The sequence below is a fragment of the Tachysurus vachellii genome, chromosome 22, assembly GCF_030014155.1.
Source record: "Tachysurus vachellii isolate PV-2020 chromosome 22, HZAU_Pvac_v1, whole genome shotgun sequence".
Taxonomy (NCBI): domain Eukaryota; kingdom Metazoa; phylum Chordata; class Actinopteri; order Siluriformes; family Bagridae; genus Tachysurus; species Tachysurus vachellii.
In genome coordinates, this window is record NC_083481.1 from 2,743,491 (window position 1) to 2,762,500 (window position 19,010).

Genomic DNA, 19,010 nt, shown 5'->3' on the forward strand with positions numbered 1-19,010 from the left:
TCACCTCGAAACACTCCTGTACTACGCATATTAATATCTATTCACGCATATAAACATACCAGGAGGTGTTTGGTTTTGCATATTCTGAACGCTGCACTCTGATTGGCTACCGAACAGTGACAAGCAGCTCTGAACACGCCCCCCTGAGCCGAGCCTGGCGGCATTGCATGTGCCCGAGCGCAGGCAGGCGGTTTTTAAGTCAGCTGAATGCACTCAGAGTTCCTGCTCTGAGCCTTCGAGCTCCGCTTCCCTGCCGAGAGAGAGAGAGAGCGAGAGAGAGAGAGAGAGAGAGAGAGAGAGAGAGAGAGAGAGAGAGAGAGAGTGAGAGTGAGAGAGAGGGCTTCATCACGCACCTCACATTTGCACGATGGCATCAGATCCAGGGCTGCTGCCTCTCTTTCTGTGGATTATATCCTTGCAGGTGCTGGGATCCAAAAGCACGGCCAATAACGAAGGTAGGTTTTTGTGCATCATGTGAAATGTGTGAATTTCTGTGATTTGATATTTTATAGCTCATGTGTTTTGCCACTGTGAACTCATTTATCTAATGGACAGTCAGAAAACTCACTGCTGTGCATCGTGTGTGTGTGTCTGTGTGTGTGTGTGTGCATAAAAATCAGGTGTGTGTGTATTTGTGTGTGTAAAAGTTTTCCTGGAGCCGTGTGTGAACTCAATAGAGTCTCACTTCAGCCCTCAGAGATCCTTGTATTTGTTGTATAGACTCCTTCCAATTTGCACAGACGAGTGTCGTATGAAACGTCGCTTCTCTCTTTTATTACATTTCATTCGGAAAAAATCACAATCTTAAACTAAATAAATCCACTTCATGAGTACGGATTTATTCGTTATTATAAAACCTGATCCATGGATCCTTATTGATTTCCATTGGACGCTGGACGGAAACTATTCATCGGTTCAACATCTAAAAGTCTTAACTTAAGTTTTAACTCTAAAGTATTGGTTTAATTGTTTCAGCATTATTTGACTTTTTCATTATTATTATTATTATTATTATTATTATTATTATTATTATTATTATTATTATTATTATTATTATTATGATCACTGACTCAAATTATTTCTTACAAGCTCAAGTTGACAGCTTGACAATAAATCATTCTGTGTTATACCTTTACAGGAAAATAATCAATAACGAGTGTGATGGTGTGATGCAGAAGACTTGCTCTTTTCCCTTCCTGCTTTATGCTTTTCCTAAAACAGATGTTTATCCGTTTTATATACAGAGCGTTATAACGATCACAGTGGTATATTTAATTTTTATCCATTTGTCATTACTTTCCTGAACATCTACAGAAAATAAGTCAGTTCCCTTTAGCACTCTGTTATCAGGCATAAAAGCAAAGAAAACAAAAAACTGATCATGTTGGAAAAGTGACCGGTATAAAGCGCTGACGCTGGAGACTCCTTCCTTAAATCTCCTTATGCACGTTTTGTTTAATCTGTGGAGAATCTGTTGGGGCAGAAATGATAGAGCTTTAGAACGAGGGTGTGAATAAAGATAAGTGATAAACGATCAGATCCTCAGGGTTCGGTCATAGACCTGATCTTGTTGTCATGTGAAGTGATGCCACTTTGTTAGGTCAAATCAACAGTGTGCGTGTTGGTGTGCTTCCTGTCTGAGAAAACCTCGGCCCTCGTCACGTAACCTTCCGCTCGGCCACACTAAGTGATCGTACACATCGCGTGCCTGTTTGCCCACACCGGCTGCTGTCGTGTTCAGCTCAGTGCAGCGTGATGAGGACACGGAGATAGATAGTGCAAGAGAAAGAGAGAGAGCCAGAGAGAGAGAGAGAGCAGGGATGCGGAGGCAAAATGAGGTCAACCGTTTTTTGGCTTTCAGCTTTCAGTTAAAGCTCGGGCACTTATAAAAGTCAGGCGAAACAAGTTCGTTATAACAACAATGGCAGGTGTAAAAAAAAGGCCTGGAAAGCAGGAAACCTAATAACATCTTCGCTTGTTTCATCCCGAGCTCTGACGCATCGTAGTCTGTTCCCATGTTCTGCAGCGTCGCCGTATTAACCTGCACAAAAGCCCCTTTGAAACGAAAGAACATTTTGTCGCTCGATCTCACAAGTTTCAGAACAAGAGGAATCGATTTTTTTTTGGGAATAATTCTTTATCACTTATAGATTTTGTACAAAAAAAAAGGCATTTCCATGACGCGCGATCGCTACGATGCTCGTCATCCGTGAGCCGTTATAACAGAAGATATACTGTAGGAAAGGAAATCGTAGCAGTGAGATGAATAGAAGGAAGAGATTAGAAAATGTACAGGAAAGCGAACGGAGAAGTGATTAGCAAACAGCGCTGTCCCACTTTCAGGCTTCTTAACAAAAGACTCAAAGACAACTGAGAAGAAAAAACAGTGAGATATAAAGAATATTTGATAAAGGCCTTGCAGCCTTGTGTGTGTGTGTGTGTTTTTTTTATGTCTCACTCGTAGGATGTGGAAAATATTTTGCAGGGTTCACAAGTTCACACCCGAGACGTTTTCCTTTCATTTCTTTTTTCTCTCATGAATTAATGATTAAAGCGCCTCAATTAATTGACCCAATAACTTGGTATGAAGATAGCTCGTCCTCTTGATGTCTGTTTTTTGTTCGCACTCAGAGTTACTGTACGTTCGAATATATCGAAATTATTATTAACAAAATTATAAAGTGATTGATTTGGTTTAAAAAGCATCATTGAAACAACAACAAAAAAATATCCATAAATTTTAAACAGACAGACGGTAAAAGTGGATTCTTTTTCATTCATTCATTCATTCATTCACTCATCTTCTACCGCTTATCCGAACTACCTCGGGTCACGGGGAGCCTGAGCCTGTGCCATCTCAGGCGTCATCGGGCATCAAGGCAGGATACACCCTGGACGGAGTGCCAACCCATCGCAGGGCACACACACACACACTCAGTCACTCACACAATCACACACTACGGACAATTTTTCCAGAGATGCCAATCAACCTACCATGCATGTCTTTGGACCGGGGGAGGAAACCGGAGTACCCGGAGGAAACCCCCGAGGCACGGGGAGAACATGCAAACTCCACACACACAAGGTGGAGGCGGGAATCGAACCCCGACCCTGGAGGTGTGAGGCAAACGTGCTAACCACTAAGCCACCGTGACCCCCCGGATTCTTTTTCATCTGACCTAAAAATCTCAACCGAGTATGAACAAATGAATAGTTCACTTAGCAAAGCATGGAAATGACTGATCTCTGAAGACACGTGCGTGACACTCGCTGACATTTTATATTCTTACAAGGTCCTGCATTTAAAAAAAGAAAAAGAAAAAAAAAAGACTAGGATAAGGAAATTTAACCTGCAGCTCTATTACGAAGACAATTTTTTTTTTTCTTTTCAGAGACTGAAACTTCATTTCCATACTTATTGCGTGCTAATAATTACAAATCGCACTGAGATATTAAAAACGCTTCCAACAATCTGGGTTTCAAGAAGATTAGAAACATGGTGAAGTAATGAAGGTTTGAGAACTTGAGCAGAGCTGAATATCAGAACTAACTACAGGGATACGACAAAAATTAACGGTAAATTGTAGACCGAGCATAAGATTGAACTCTCTCTCTCTTTCTCTCTCTCTCTCTCTCTCTCTCTCTCTCTCTCTCTCTCTTTCTCTCTCTTTCTCTCTTTAGATGAGCTAGACTTAACTTTACAATGAATGTATTTGAATTCATTTGAATTAATTTGAAGGTTAAAACAAAGGACAGAACCTTCAGGGGTTTTTTGGGTCTAACTTTTTGAAATTTTTTACATTTTTTATTTTGTATTATTAAATATTTCTTTGAAGTGTTACACGCCGTTCTCCGCCGCCTGGATTAATTCAGATAGAATTCGTGGCTGTGTCCCAAAACTCATAACATCACACACTATGTAATGCGTCTGTCGGTCTGTGTGACCTGCATGTGTTAAGGAACATTTCAGAAATTAAATAAATGATTAATAACCTGATCTGTGCTCTACATTCATTGTTTTTAGAATCCGCTCAGTAATCGTATGGGCTTGATCTTTAAGAATAATTGTCATAATATTTTAGTCTGGATTCATGATTCAGAGTGTTATACAGGTTCAGACTGTTATAGAGTTACAGACTGTTATAGAGTGTCTCAGAGTGGTACACAGGTTTAGACTCTTATAGAGTGCCACAGAGTGTCAGAGTGTTATACAGTTTCAGGCAGTTATAGAGTGTTACAGAGTGTTATATAGTATTAAAGACTGTTATAGAGTGTCACAGAGTGTTATACAGGATCAGACTGTTATAGAGTGTGAGTGTTATACAGTTACAGACTGTTATAGAGTGCCACAGAGTGTTATACAGGATCAGACTGTTATAGAGTGTTTCAGAGTGCTATATAGTATTACACACTGTAATAGCGTGTTACAGAGTATTATATAGTATTACAGACTGTTATAGAGTGACACAGAGTGTTATGTAGTACTACATGCTGCCATAGAGTGTCACAGGCTGTTATAGACAGTTATCGAAAGTTATAGACTTATAAAGAGTTGTAGACAGATACAGAATCTTATAGACTGTTACGGACCATTATGTATAGTTGCAGAGAGTTATAGAAAGTTCTAGTCAAATAAACATGTATAAACCGTTACAGACTGTTAGAAGCCACTGCAACAAACAGAGAACACATACACACACACGTACACACCACACACACACACACACACACATACACACACGTACACACCACACACACACACACACACACACACACACACACACACACACGTACACACCACACACACACACACACACACACACACACACACCCTGTTGCTTGTGGTGCATGACATTGTAAAAAATCATATCGTCACATATGGAAACATTTTTGTGTTTCCAAAAGGAGAAAAAAGGAAAAGCTCGTTTAAAGAGTGACAGAAAAAATACTATCCCACAGCAAGCCCTTATCTTCCCCCTGAGAGAAACAATAATTCTACAGCAGTAGTGTAAAATCCTCGCTCTTCTCTCTCCTTGTGGGAGACAGACAGTGTCGCTGTGTAATTGGAAAGCCAAATATCCCAGGATTCAACACTCAGTTTCCAAGCTTAAGGGTCACTCTGATTTCCCCTTGTACTCTTTATAATATTTTGCACCGTTCTTACGTATATACTTTGTTTATCTGTGCTCTAAACACTTTAGACGCTCCTTTTACATCCAGCTATACACTTTATTCGCTCCATCTTCCCATTAATCCTTCCAATACGTTCTTCTTGTATCCTTTACAACCCTTTATAACTTCTTTATATCTTTCCAGAGTTCCTTTATACCTTTATACTTCTTCTTATCCTCGTTATACACCCCTTAATATACATTTGTTATTTTTTATGCCACATGTACACTGCCATTTTTTATTTTATTTAATGCCTTTTTCTTTATTACCTTCTTCTTTACTCCCAATTATAGCTTCTTATAAACCATCTATACTCCCTTTGTGCGCTCATTTACTGTCTTATTACATATTTATATACTTCCCACACAATTGTACTGTAATATTACACTGTACTTAATATTCTGGTTTTTATCCCCTTCTTAATATGCCTATATCCGCATTATAACCCCTTATAGACATTTTTATTCCATTTATAACATCATATAATATCTGTTTATATGCTTAATGTATTCCCCACCCATAATTTAAAACATTCTTTTATTTAACACACTTCATTTTCTTTTCTTTTACTACCCTGTAATATGTCATACCCTTATTACAACCTTTCTAACACCCTTCATTCCCTCTATATTCCCATTATAGCAGTTATACCCTCTTTATGCACTCTTTTATACCATTCGTATTAAGCCTTCCTTTCAATTATTTGATGTTATTTGTTTTGAAATTATAACCTAATAAACACCTGTCTTATTTAGTTCATAACCTGTCATACCATGCTTATGTGCTTTAAATACTTCTTATATTATTTATCCTCAAGTATATTGTTTCTAATTTAATTTACTACCTACCTGTCTTTATACCCTACCTTTTACATCCTTTTTTATTTTCTCTATTTTCCCATTATAGCAGTTAGCAGTTTTCCATTATAACCTCTTTATGAACTCAATTACATTCGAATGTATTTTTGACCTGTTTATACTTCTGATTTTAACCAGACTCATCCCTGTATCCTGATTAAAGCATTCACAGTATAACTTTTTAATCATGCTTCGTCTTCCATCTGTAACCTGTTATGCCATGTTTATATGCTTTAAATACTTCTATCATTTACTATCATAACTGCATAATGAACTCAGTTACAGTTTTATGTATGTTTGGCATTTTTATGCTTTTTATTCTTATGTGGATCCTTTTTTCTATCCTAACAAAAGCCTTTGTACTTCTTTATACTTCATATATACTTTATACTTTATTTTTTATATTGTATTTACATTCTAGCAGTTATAACCTCTTCAAGAACTTATTTTCCGAATGTTTATAAAGCCTATTCTCTTCTTTATAGTTCTGTGGTCACATGATAAAATGCTTATTATTCCATTTATAACCTAATATACCATATACTGCATTCACCCTTCTTTTTAAACAATTTACATGCATCTTTATAATCAATGGTTTAATTATACAGTTATACAGTTTATAGCTTTCTTAATCCTTTAAATGCTTCTTATGTCATTTATTCCAAGGCTGTTCCCCTATACACAGTTATATCCTCGCCATATTCGTTTTTTTTACCTTATTTTTGTACGATTTCTCCCAAATCCTGTCCCTGTGTCCCTGTTTTATTGAGAAGCACCACCTCATTTATAAAAGCAAGAAGATGCAATAACACAAACGCCAAAGCAGCACATAATATGTTTTTGTACCGCTGATAATCATGTTGTGTTTCCCCTGTAGAGAGCACAGGGAGAATTTAACACACTAAAAAAGTGCTCCATCTGCAGCGAAGTTGTTATTGATCGTTAGCTGCCAACTAACTTGGCAAGTGACGATTAGGTAATATCATTGAACGGGAGGGAGGAGGTGGCCTGCCAAGGTGAGTGGATAACGATGAACAGGCATCGCTGTGGGAACGAGCTGGAAAAACACACACTCTAATGATGATATCAGTAAGCACCGTACTCGTTGAGCAGGAACTGGCCATTTAACACAGTACGCTGTCTTTATGTCATATTCATACTTTCATAATGCATTATAACACACTACAACACCAAGTCTAAAGAAAAAACCAAACACCTTTATATAGATCAGGATATAATGCTATGAGCACAAATTATAATGCATTTAGCAAAGGTTATAATGCATATTGACGGACACACAGCACACAAGTGCTATAATAATGATAATAAATTAAAAGTTGTTATACTTCCAGGTGTATATACATAATTATAATGTGTTATGAACCGTTTATTATGAATTGATGTATGAATGATGTAATATTCAGTTATAAAATGCATTATAACTTATCATAATATATAATAACACATTATATCCTGAGCTCTGTGAAGGTGTTTGGTTTCTTTGTATTTGTTTTTGTAGTGTGTTGTGAACACTGCTTATAATGCATCATGAATAAATAAATATGATATTTAGAGTATCGTAAGTGTTACCACACATCTAAAAATCATGATTCAAAATAATTTTAATTTGAACAATGTACACATGAATCTATATTATATATGTTATGATGCACTTATAAGGCATTACACACATACAATATTTTAATTATTTTTGAAAATTCATTACATATTATAGCTATTTCTATGATGCATTATGAAATGTAAATGAACATTAAATTAATTACAGTATGACTCTAAGTTGTGCTCCTAACACATTATGTGCTATAAATGTTTATTTGGAATTAATGTTATAGAGTGTTATAAGCACAACTTAAATATGACGTGACATACAAATGTTCATAGCTCATAATAAATATGACCTTTATAGAAAATATTACTATACATTTTAATTTAAATAATGATGACATCATATAATATATTATATTCATTATAGTAATATATAATCATATATTATATATTGATGTAGTTCATAAGCATTATGTATGATTAATTATGTATTTATCACAGTCTGATACAAATTGGTTATGAAATGTGCTTAGAACACATTATAACACAATTTAACACATTATTACGCCAGTACCAAAGAATTTCATACCAAGGTTTTTTTTTTTTTTTTTACATTTATAAAGCATTATAAACATTACTTGCAATATATTTTATTAATAATTATCAAATTCATTGCAAATATGGCCCTAAACTATAATGGATTTTCCTAATTATAAGAACAGTGAGTATAGTGCCTTATTAATGCATCATAACATGTTATGAATCTGTTCATAGGTTATACTGTACATAAGGCCTTCATAGAAAGTTTTAACATATGTAGAATTTTTTGTAAATGTACTGCAGCATAGTGATTGTTTTATAATGACCATTTTTACATTTGTAATTTTTTTTTTAAAACATTCCATCATCAAGCTCAGTAAACAAAGAACCCAAGAACAGCATCATGGATGTCATCAGCTGATCAGGGACAGCTGTCCAAACAAGACGACGTGTAAATATATCTGTGAGCTCGTAACTATAGTTACAAGTGTTATTCAGCATTATAGCCAGAACGGTGCTGACTCCAGCCTGGTCCCAAACGTCACCCGAAACCCCACGGCCCTCCTTCTCCTCTGTATTTTGGTGACTTTGACAGAGTGAAGGTTTCACAAGGTCATGAGTGTTCAAGGCCTCTCAAGTCCTCCAGGGTTCACCGAGGGGGAAAGAAAAGAAAGAAAAAAGAGCAAGTGGAACAATGCTGTCTGTTTACTGATCTGTTCTGACAGTATTGGGATGAAAAGTGAAAAAGACATGACGGAAACTATATTTAGTCAAAATTCTAGCCAGATTTAACAACCGCCATCAGTCAGTAAAAAAAGACTTCGGACTGTGATGAACAGCTGTTCGTGACAATTCACTCCATTTAAAACTCTAGGCAGATAAACGAGTTTAACAAACAACAGCTGTTTGAAAATACAATAAATTCAGTAAGCACTTACTATGAAGGGTATATACTGTATAATATATCTATAATGACATTCATATCATTTTCTAATGCATTCATAAGGCATCATAAACATTGGCAAAAAAAAAAAGATATACTGTAGGAAAAGGAATTAGTTTATAGTGATGCTTAAAGAATCAATTTACTTTAGTTACAACATTTCACAATTTTAATGAATGATTATGTAATTATACTTATTTCTTATTGTTCATGATTCGTTATACATTATAAGCAGAGTTTATAAAAATGATAGTAACTATGTTACTATTGATTCATTTTGCATAATAGCAATTTCTATAATGTGTCATAGATTTTTCACTAATAAGTGCCTGAAGTCTGATCAGTGCATTATAACATGTTCATAATTCATAACGCCACACTTCTGATATACACAACAAATCTAAATCACATTCTGGCGGAACAAGAGTTAACTAGCCACCAGAACACTAGTGTAAAATATTTGTTTCTACTCAGTTAACCCTCAGTAAGACGTTACTCATCCCGGATCCATCGTTCCATCTGTCTCAGCGCGCCACATTTCCCTCTCGTTAGACTGTTTCCTTGGTTCTTGGCCGTCTGTGCTGGGTTTTTGCTAAGTGGAACCTCTTGTTAGCGTGACACTGGGTGCAGACAGGGTTTAAAATCAATTCAGGCAGCTCGAAGCCTTTGTGTGTGTGTGTGTGTGTGTGTGTGTGTGTGTGTGTGGAGACAGGATGAGGCCAGAGGGGGTAAGCCTGAGGAGGCGGCATCTCTCCTGGGGTTCCCTTCTGCACGGTTCGTCTGGATTAGCAAACAAGCTCAGTGATGCTGAAGGCTTTATGAAAGTTGACTTATTAGTTATTACTGGACCTAATCGTGAACCTACCGCGATACGACATCATCTTCTGCAGTTTTCTCTTGGTTTTACCGACACCGAGAAACATCTGGATGGCAAATCTACCAGTCTGTTCAATCTATATTCAATATATTATAGAGAAAACAGACTATTTTCTTTAGCAGCATGGTAACAAATTAGGAAATCTTTAAAATCTTCTGAATAAAGCACTTTATATAAAGGGTAGGTATTATGGATTCATATGGACTTTATAATGCGTTCATATGCATTGTGTAGATAACGCTCAAATAAAGTGTTAACAAATAAAAAAAAACAAGTATGGTCACTTTATAAGATATACATAACTTGTAATAATCTGATTATTACTTCACTTTGACTTATAACAGTGTTATAAAGGGACATAGCCTGGTTGTTTCTGGAGTTCTGGAGACACTTTTGTTCCATCATTCTCACTTGAAATTTCCATGATTCCTGAAGTAAAATGAAACACTGGTTCAAAGACTGTAGTCTGTGATTCAAACGAACACTTTTTACAGCCGTGGTGAACTAAAAAGTCCCAGAAACACAACAGGTTTTTTTTTGTCAGCCGAGAGCAGGAATCTGAGACCACACTGAGTCTGGACAGGTACAGATTGGACAGAGTGACGTTCCTTATCCACTTGTTTCTATTTTATTGTTCATGTATCCCAGCATGCATCAGAGTCTACAGCAAACTCGCCCTAGTTAGTTAGATAGTTGTTTCTCCCTCTTTCTTTTTTTTTTTTTTAGAGTGGCAATCCAAAGAAGGGGACTGAGGCATGACAGAAAGAGTGAGAGATTCTTCATGGCACTGCCAGCAAAACAAAAACAAAAACAAACCAAGGGCTATTGAGGGAACAGCGGAAAGACAGAGAGAGCGAGAGAGAGAAGGAGATAAAAGACTTTTCAACAGGCTATAATGGAGTTTACGCCCAGAGCAGGCATAAAAAGGATGCCGGTGTTGAACTATACGGCGCCGTCACTGTTGTTACAATAAACGCCCGCAGCCAGAGAGCCACTGCAGTGTCCACGCTGACCAACTTCCTGACTTCACGTCAGCTCTCAGCTTTGAATGATGGATTGTGCAGTGTAGCAGGAGATCCGCTCCACTTTGCACTCGTTCTACATAAACAGTTTAGGTGTAATAAATGAAAAAAAAAGTCCATTATATTTGTATCACAGAAATCATAGTAAGTTATAACAGATGCGTCTTCTCTGGTAGTTTAATTAAAAAAATTCAAATAATTTTTTTTTTAAAAAAGTTGCATCAATAATTTTCAGCTGTAACAGTAAACAATATCATTAAAGAAACTGTCTTAAGTAAAATTCTAAAGTAAAAGAACTCATCTAAAATAAATCTTCTAAAAAGTAATTAATTTCAAATTCTTAAATTGGCTCTTAAAGAAAATACGAGTATTTGAATTGACTCACACACAAAAGAAATCAGCAACGACCAAATTCCCTACAGAATTTTTTTGTGATCTCAGAAATTCTCACTTACTCACTTAGTGGTTAGCACGTTCGCCTCACACTGCCAGGGTTGGAGGTTCGATTCCCGCCTCCGCCTTGTGTGTGTGGAGTTTGCATGTTCTCCCCGTGCCTCGGGGGTTTCCTCCGGGTACTCCGGTTTCCTCCCCCAGTCCAAAGACATGCATGGTAGGTTGATTGGCATCTCTGGAAAATTGTCCGTAGTGTGTGATTGTGTGAGTGAATGAGTGTGTGTGTGCCCTGCGATGGGTTGGCACTCCGTCCAGGGTGTATCCTGCCTTGATGCCCGATGACGCCTGAGATAGGCACAGGCTCCCCGTGACCCGAGGTAGTTCGGATAAGCGGTAGAAAATGAATGAATGAATGAATGAATTACATAACATCATAAGCACTGAGTTGTTACAAAAAAATTGTGGAAATAAAAAAAAACCTTATGTACAGCAAAAAAAGTACTTTTCATAAGATATACATCATTTGTTATTAAAGTATTACTTCACTTAGACTGGATAACAGTGTTATAAAGCAGGACATACTGTGGGTGTCTCCACCACATGCTGGAGTTCAGGAGACACTTTTGACTTGACACTTTCCTGGAAACATAATGTCACTTGATATAACGTTATGCGTTATGCCAATATGATGCATTTATTGACTCTTGGTTACACTTTCTATAAAGCCCATATTCATCAGTTTAGAACACTTAGATTCGAATGATCTGTATATTCTATGATTCGTTCTAAGCATTATAAGAGCACTAATAATGTGCTATAAAGTCTGTGAAGCGTTATTAGGGTTCATAAAAATGCTATTAAGGAATTATTATCATTTACAACGTATAATTAAAAACAGTTATAATGATTGTTGACTTTATCAAATGTGTTACCAAATTGTTTATAGCACATCATTAAAGCTTAATGAAGCATTTTTTATGCTAAGGTTATTAATTTAGACACTGTGATATAAATACTTATAACGGGTTATCGATATAGGCTTCATAGGAGGTTTTGAGTCTTCTTGGAATAAGTCCAACAGGTGCCTATACGTCAATTAATGGTTTATGTCAAGTGTTATGACAGACTTATGTAGCCTAATGAATTCTGCCCTGTCTGTTATACACTATTATAAGGACTGAAAGCTGTCACTGAGAGCGTTGTCACTGCTAATCTGTATTTTAATATGACTTTGAGATCTGATGAATAAGGTCATACGAATAGTTATTAGCACTTAAGGTCAGGTTTGTTGTCGTGTCTGCTGTTTATTTTCCCTCCGGTGTAATTACACTCCGTTTCCTTCAAACAGCATCTGGATGCACAGTGATGGATCTGCTTCGCTGTTTCCAAACAGAAATAATTTTTTTACACATTATGATTCGCACATAAATCACATCCTTTATGTAATTAAGAAAATAAAAGGTGGGGGAAAAAAAATGCAGTAACACCCACACGTATGCATGTGTCATTACAGACAAACTCATTACTGTGAAAGGTGACTAACGTATTTATCACACCAAACCTCGTAGGTGCCATGGCAACGAGGGCGAAATTAATAACGATTATTATGAAGAGAGCGAAAATAGAGGGGAAAAAAAGAATTGCGAGGGGAAAAGTTCATAATATCTGTTTCACATAGTTGCATCAGCAGACAGCAGACGCTAAGCGCTTTGGACTGATCCAGAAGAGAAAATCTTCCAATTGTTTATCAGGAGATGAGTGAGGAAAAAAGTGAAGAAGTGACACACACACACACACACACACACACACACACCAAGCGTTTGTTTAAGGACAAGGCGAATAAAAAGGCCATTGGAAATCAACCGGAAACTAAACAGCGCATCAGGAGAAACATCTGGAGAAAAGCTTCTCTAAATTGAACGTTAATGTCAGACATCTATGGGACTTTTTTCCCCATCATCTCTCTTGTTTATCCTTTGTTTTTGTTTTTTTTTTGTTGTTGTTTTTTTCTTTTTCTAAGGCTTGTAATAGCATATTGCAGGACACAGTGTCACAGTGTCAGAACACAGGCAGCGTGTGGCTTCAAGACGCATACGCATGTGCACCCAGGCAAAGGATCATCAGAACATAAATAGCAAACACCATACTGATCACACACACACACACACACATACACACACACACCATCAAGCTTCATAACATCATACACTAAATGCCTGCTGAAAGATGCCAGTTTTTGTAATAAATGCCGGTCAAAGACTTGAAAAATCCCTGACCTCTTAACAATCGCTAATTGTGTTATAACCGCTTATAATGCCTATAATAATTGGTACAAAGTGCATATGTAGCTGATTAGTTGAATTAAACTTGAACTTTTGAGCTCAAAACGGTTTGACAGCACTAGTGGTTTATAGAAAATTGGTCCAATTTTTTTTAAGCAAATTTAAATAAAGTTTAAATCTAAAAATATATATAAAATAAAAATGAAATAAAATTTGCATTAGTTGTTTTTTTTTTAGTAATTTAACATGTAATTTCATGTAAAATCTACTGATTGCAAACATAAAAATATCTCACTAAAAAAAACTATGAACCTATGAATACTTTTTAAACAAAATAATTTCTGACAAATCTTTACAAACGCTCGTGCTCATTATTCATAAACCTCTCCAGCTCATTTGCATTGAACCACGCCCACAAATCTCCATAAAAGGTAAAGTTCACGGAGGGCAGAAAGTCCTGTCGTTCTTGACCCGAACCGTTCTGTTAGAGTGCAGAGGAGACATAAATGCTTACTGATGTAGATTTAAAGATTTACATCAACATTTATGACATTTGGCATGCGCCTTTATCCAGAGTGACGAAGTCTTGATCACTGGTTCACTAGGTCACAGACTCATCAACCTAAAACCCTGTCAGGAGGAATTATAGCTTAATTGTTTTAAAAGTTATAAAACAAACAGAGAAAATAAGGGTTAGTTTGAGGGTTTTGGGAAGAGGTAGGTCTTCACCTGAAGAACATTGTGGTCAGATCTAGGGGAAGTTCTTTCAGCCACCTTGGCACCATGAACGAGTCTTGATATATACCTACAGTAAGATCGAAGGGAGATTTAAGTAAGATCTTTGAGGTAAGAGGGTGCTGGTCCATTTTTGGCTTTGTAGGCAAGGATAATTTTTTTTTTTTTGTCTGATGCAAGGAGATAGAAGGGCACCAGTGGAGGAGCGCAGCCGTCGGGTGGTTTGGAAGAACTTAAGCAGGTTGAAAAGTCGCTCAGCTGCATTTTGTATCATTTGCAGAAGACGAGTTGCGTTTAGAGGAAGACCTGCCAGGAGACAGGTGCAGTAGTCAAGTTTTTAAAATGACAAGACATTGAACAAGTACCGTGGGCACGGTGGCTTAGTGGTTAGCACGTTTGCCTCACACCTCCAGGGTTGGGGGTTCGATTCCCGCCTCCGCCTTGTGTGTGTGGAGTTTGCATGTTCTCCCCGTGCTTCGGGGGTTTCCTCCGGGTACTCCGGTTTCCTCCCCGGTCCAAAGACATGCATGGTAGGTTGATTGGCATCTCTGGAAAATTTTCCGTAGTCTGTGATTGCGTGAGTGAATGAGAGTGTGTGTGTGCCCTGCGATGGGTTGGCACTCCGTCCAGGGTGTATCCTGCCTTGATGCCTGATGACGCCTGAGGCTCCCCGTGACCCGAGGTAGTTCGGATAAAGCGGTAGAAAATGAATGAATGAATGAATGAATGAATGAATGAATGAATGAACAAGTACCTTATAAGTATAACTGAATGTCCGAGGATACCCCGAGGTTGCGAACTGTGACCGAAGAGGAGATGGTTGAATGACAAAATGTAATTTCAGGAAGGCTTCCAGGTTGTAAAATACCTCTCAGAAATGTGGAGAATAAACTAGTTCCTCTTCGTGCGCATATTAATGCAAACACAGCGCTTGTTTTCGAGGCCTGACCTCAAGTCAGAGTCAAATAGTTCGCATTTTTGTTCATGACAGTGCAGGGTAGAAAGGAAGAGAAAAGGGAGCCCATCAACAATCCTTTAAAGAAGCTCGTCAATACTTTGATTGAACTGCGATTGAATCTGTCAGAACGCTGTTAATTCACTTTAAATTGCTTTAGAAGACGCTGAAGCCTGGAGTGATTTGAAAGTCAACCAGGACGGCAGACTAAAGGATTACATTTAATAGTTTTTTTTTAATTTGTGGTCGTTCAGGACCCCTAATGGTTTTCTATTAGAATTGAGAAATATTTTTACCCTTTAAACCTGATGTCATAAAGGCATGTTGGGTAATGATGCATTTATTCAATACAAACCTACTGCAATGTAGATGAAGGTGGGTTTCAGGTAGCGTGGCTGCTCGAGTGGGATTCGTTTTTACCATGTTGTGGTGCAGTTGTGGTTCAAGCAGTTAAGACTCTAGGATGTTAATCAGAAGATCAAGCCTCAACACTGCCAAGCTACCACTGTTGGGCCCTTGAGCAAGGCCCTTAACCCTTTCTGCTCCAGGGCCGCTGTATCGTAACTGACCCTGATTTGATTTGAGAAGAAAGAATATCTTTATTGTTGTAATGTATATGTGACAAAAAGAAAGAGTTATATTATTTTTCTTTTAAAAGCTTAAGCGCATTAAAGATGCTGGTACGTTTACAGTTGCGACACACCCGAATTCAGCCGACACACCCGACGTTGGCAAGCTTGCGGTCCTGGGATTTGAACTCACAACCTCTGAAATTATTTGTAAGTGTAAACAGGTGTTTGTTCAGTCCTTGGTTATATCCAGACTGTCCAGTGAACTCCATTTGACCTCTGTAGCTGATCCAGTATGCAGCTGCACAACTTGTTTTCAACCTTCCTTCCAAAGTTCTCCCACACCATATCATTACTGCTCTTCCTCTACTGGCGTCCTGGAGCTTCCTGCATCATTTTAAACACTGATGCTTGCCTACAAAGCAAAACCTCACCAGTGCCTCCTTACATCAAAGCTCTCATCACACCCCAGACTGCACCTCCCTCCCTCCCTTCAGTCCTCCAGCATCATCTTCTCTACTGCTCCGACCTTCTCTCAGGGTAAAACAAAGGCATGAATCAAGACTCTTCTATGTTCTGGTGAATCATTGGTGGATTAAACTTCATCTGAAACAGCTCTGAGTCACTGGACGTCTTCAAACAACATCCAAAGACCTGCTTCTTCCTGAAGTACTTACAGTAACCCTTTAGATTAGCACGCTCAGATTTGAGAATTTTATTTGAAGAAGGGTTTGATTGCTTTTATAATTTCAGAAGATTTTTTTTAAATAATAAATGACATGTTCTTGTTTTGGGAGGCACGGTGGCTTAGTGGTTAGCATGTTCGCCTTACACCTCCAGGGTTGGGGGTTCGATTCCCGCCTCCACCTTGTGTGTGTGGAGTTTGCATGTTCTCCCCGTGCCTCGGGGGTTTCCTCCGGGTACGCCGGTTTCCTCCCCCAGTCCAAAGACATGCATGGTAGGTTGATTGGCATCTCTGTAAAATTGTCCGTAGTGCGTGAGTGAATGAGAGTGTGTGTGTGCCCTGTGATGGGTTGGCACTCCGTCCAGGGTGTATCCTGCCTTGATGCCTGATGACGCCTGAGATAGGCACAGGCTCCCCGTGACCCGAGGTAGTTCGGATAAGCGGTAGAAGATGAATGAATGAATGTTCTTGTTTTGATTTATTTTTATTTTAAGACCCCCCCAATTTTTCTCTTAATAATAAACAAACAAACAAACAAACAAACAAATAAATAAATAAACAAATAAATAAATAAATAATCAGGTAGAATCCATGTTAGTATTTTTTTTCCCTCTTGTGATACATGAAGTAAAACTTCCAGCAATTGAAAAAAAAAAAAAAAAAACTAACAATAGAAGGAGTGTAAAGAAAGAGGAGAAAAGTTGTCCCTCCTTCCCTGAGGCTCTGTGCAATGCAGGATCTCTTTTTGTTTGTTTCCAGACGTCGTTTAGTGATTTATCACACGGCCGGCTGTCAGCGGGGGGATTTCTGAGACGTGTAATTGTGACATGCATGTCTGACCTTGGAGCTACTGAAAGGCCACAGCTTCATCAGTCCGAGACAGCAGGAAGTGGTGGCTAGCGAGAGAGCGAGAGAGCAAACGAGGGAGGGAGCGAGCGAGGGAGGGAGCGAGGAGTGCGACGAAGTATCGAGGGACAGAGAAAGACGGAGAAAAGCGATAGAGAGGCCACCTGTTCCTGCTTTCTGACCCTCATCAGCAACAGATTTCACAAATTAGGAGTTTCATCAGCGAGCACGCTAATAACCGTGATTACGACATGTGCTCCCTGAGAGAGGATGAGACAGACAGAGGGAGGAAGTCAGACCTAAAGCACCTCATTTACGTTTACTTTTGGAGTCATGGGGAAATTAAACCCTTGGCTGAGAGGTGTTTTTGTTCTTATTCCAGACCACCTGTTATTAAGGGCAGAAATACTTTACTTTACTTTTACGGCATTTATCAGATGCCAGACTTCAGACTTATCCAGAGCGACTTATATTTTTATCTACTTTCATGCTTATACTGAACAATTGAGAGTTACGGGCCTTGCTCAGGGGCCCAGCAGTGGCAGTATAGTGGACCTGGGATTTGATCTCACAACCTTGACATTGGTAAACTAACACCTTAACCACTATGCTACCACTTCCTGAAATAACCAGTGCAGCTTTTTTTACAAAAAAAAAAAAGTCATGTTTATTAGTTCAAATGCTGTTTATAAAAGCCTGAGTGTTATTTTACCCCAAGCAAGTTCGTACTCACCGGTGGCTTAGTGGTTAGCACGTTCGCCTCACACCTCCAGGGTTGGGGGTTCGATTCCCACCTCCACCTTGTGTGTGTGGAGTTTGCATGTTCTCCCCGTGCCTCGGGGGTTTCCTCCGGGTACTCCGGTTTCCTCCCCTGGTCCAAAGACATGCATGGTAGGTTGATTGGCATCTCTGGAAAATTGTCTGTAGTGTGTGATTGCGTGAGTGAATGAGAGTGTGTGTGTGTGCCCTGCGATGGGTTGGCACTCCGTCCAGGGTGTATCCTGCCTTGATGCCCGATGACGCCTGAGATAGGCTGCGGTTTTGCTTTAAACTTAAAAAGTCCTTGACAAACAAGTAAAAATGAATCATTTATCATGTAAACTATGATTGTGACCAGACATTGTGGAATCATACTTTAATGATGTTTTGCATCTCAAAATCAAGAAAATAAATTAAAACCTGTAACAATCACACGAAGCTTTCTGGCGGTCACGTCCCTCTTTGAACAAAACGTCTATCATTAATGATTTTGTTGTTTTAAATGTCGTGGGTTTGTTGCTGGGTTGTGACATCACTGCAGGCTGGTGGGCGGAGCCTGTTTGATCCAGCGTAAAGGTTATTAGAGGTCATAGATATGAAATCAAATCCCTCGCTATTTATTAGTTTCCTTCCACCGTGAAGCTGATGTACAGTTTTAGAAATTATGAACTTCTGCAATGAGATTCTGCATGTGATTATTTATTTTAAATAAATAATATGATGTAGAAGGTCATCAAACTGCTGAAGGTCAACAAACGCTCAGAGAGAAATGTTAATGTCTGGAACAGTTTATCAGTTACCTTCAGTTT

General features: G+C 38.3%; 1 protein-coding gene across 1 annotated transcript in view; it reads left to right on the forward strand.

The window, feature by feature from the left end:
- The first annotated feature begins 352 nt into the window (after window positions 1-352).
- epha8 (eph receptor A8) overlaps window positions 353-19,010 on the forward strand; it is a 70,132-nt gene continuing 51,474 nt past the window's right edge. Inside the window, exon 1 of the mRNA XM_060857848.1 lies at window positions 353-455. Within this exon, the coding sequence (XP_060713831.1) occupies window positions 368-455 (88 nt within the window). The 5' untranslated portion in view covers window positions 353-367. The remainder of the gene's footprint in view (window positions 456-19,010) is intronic.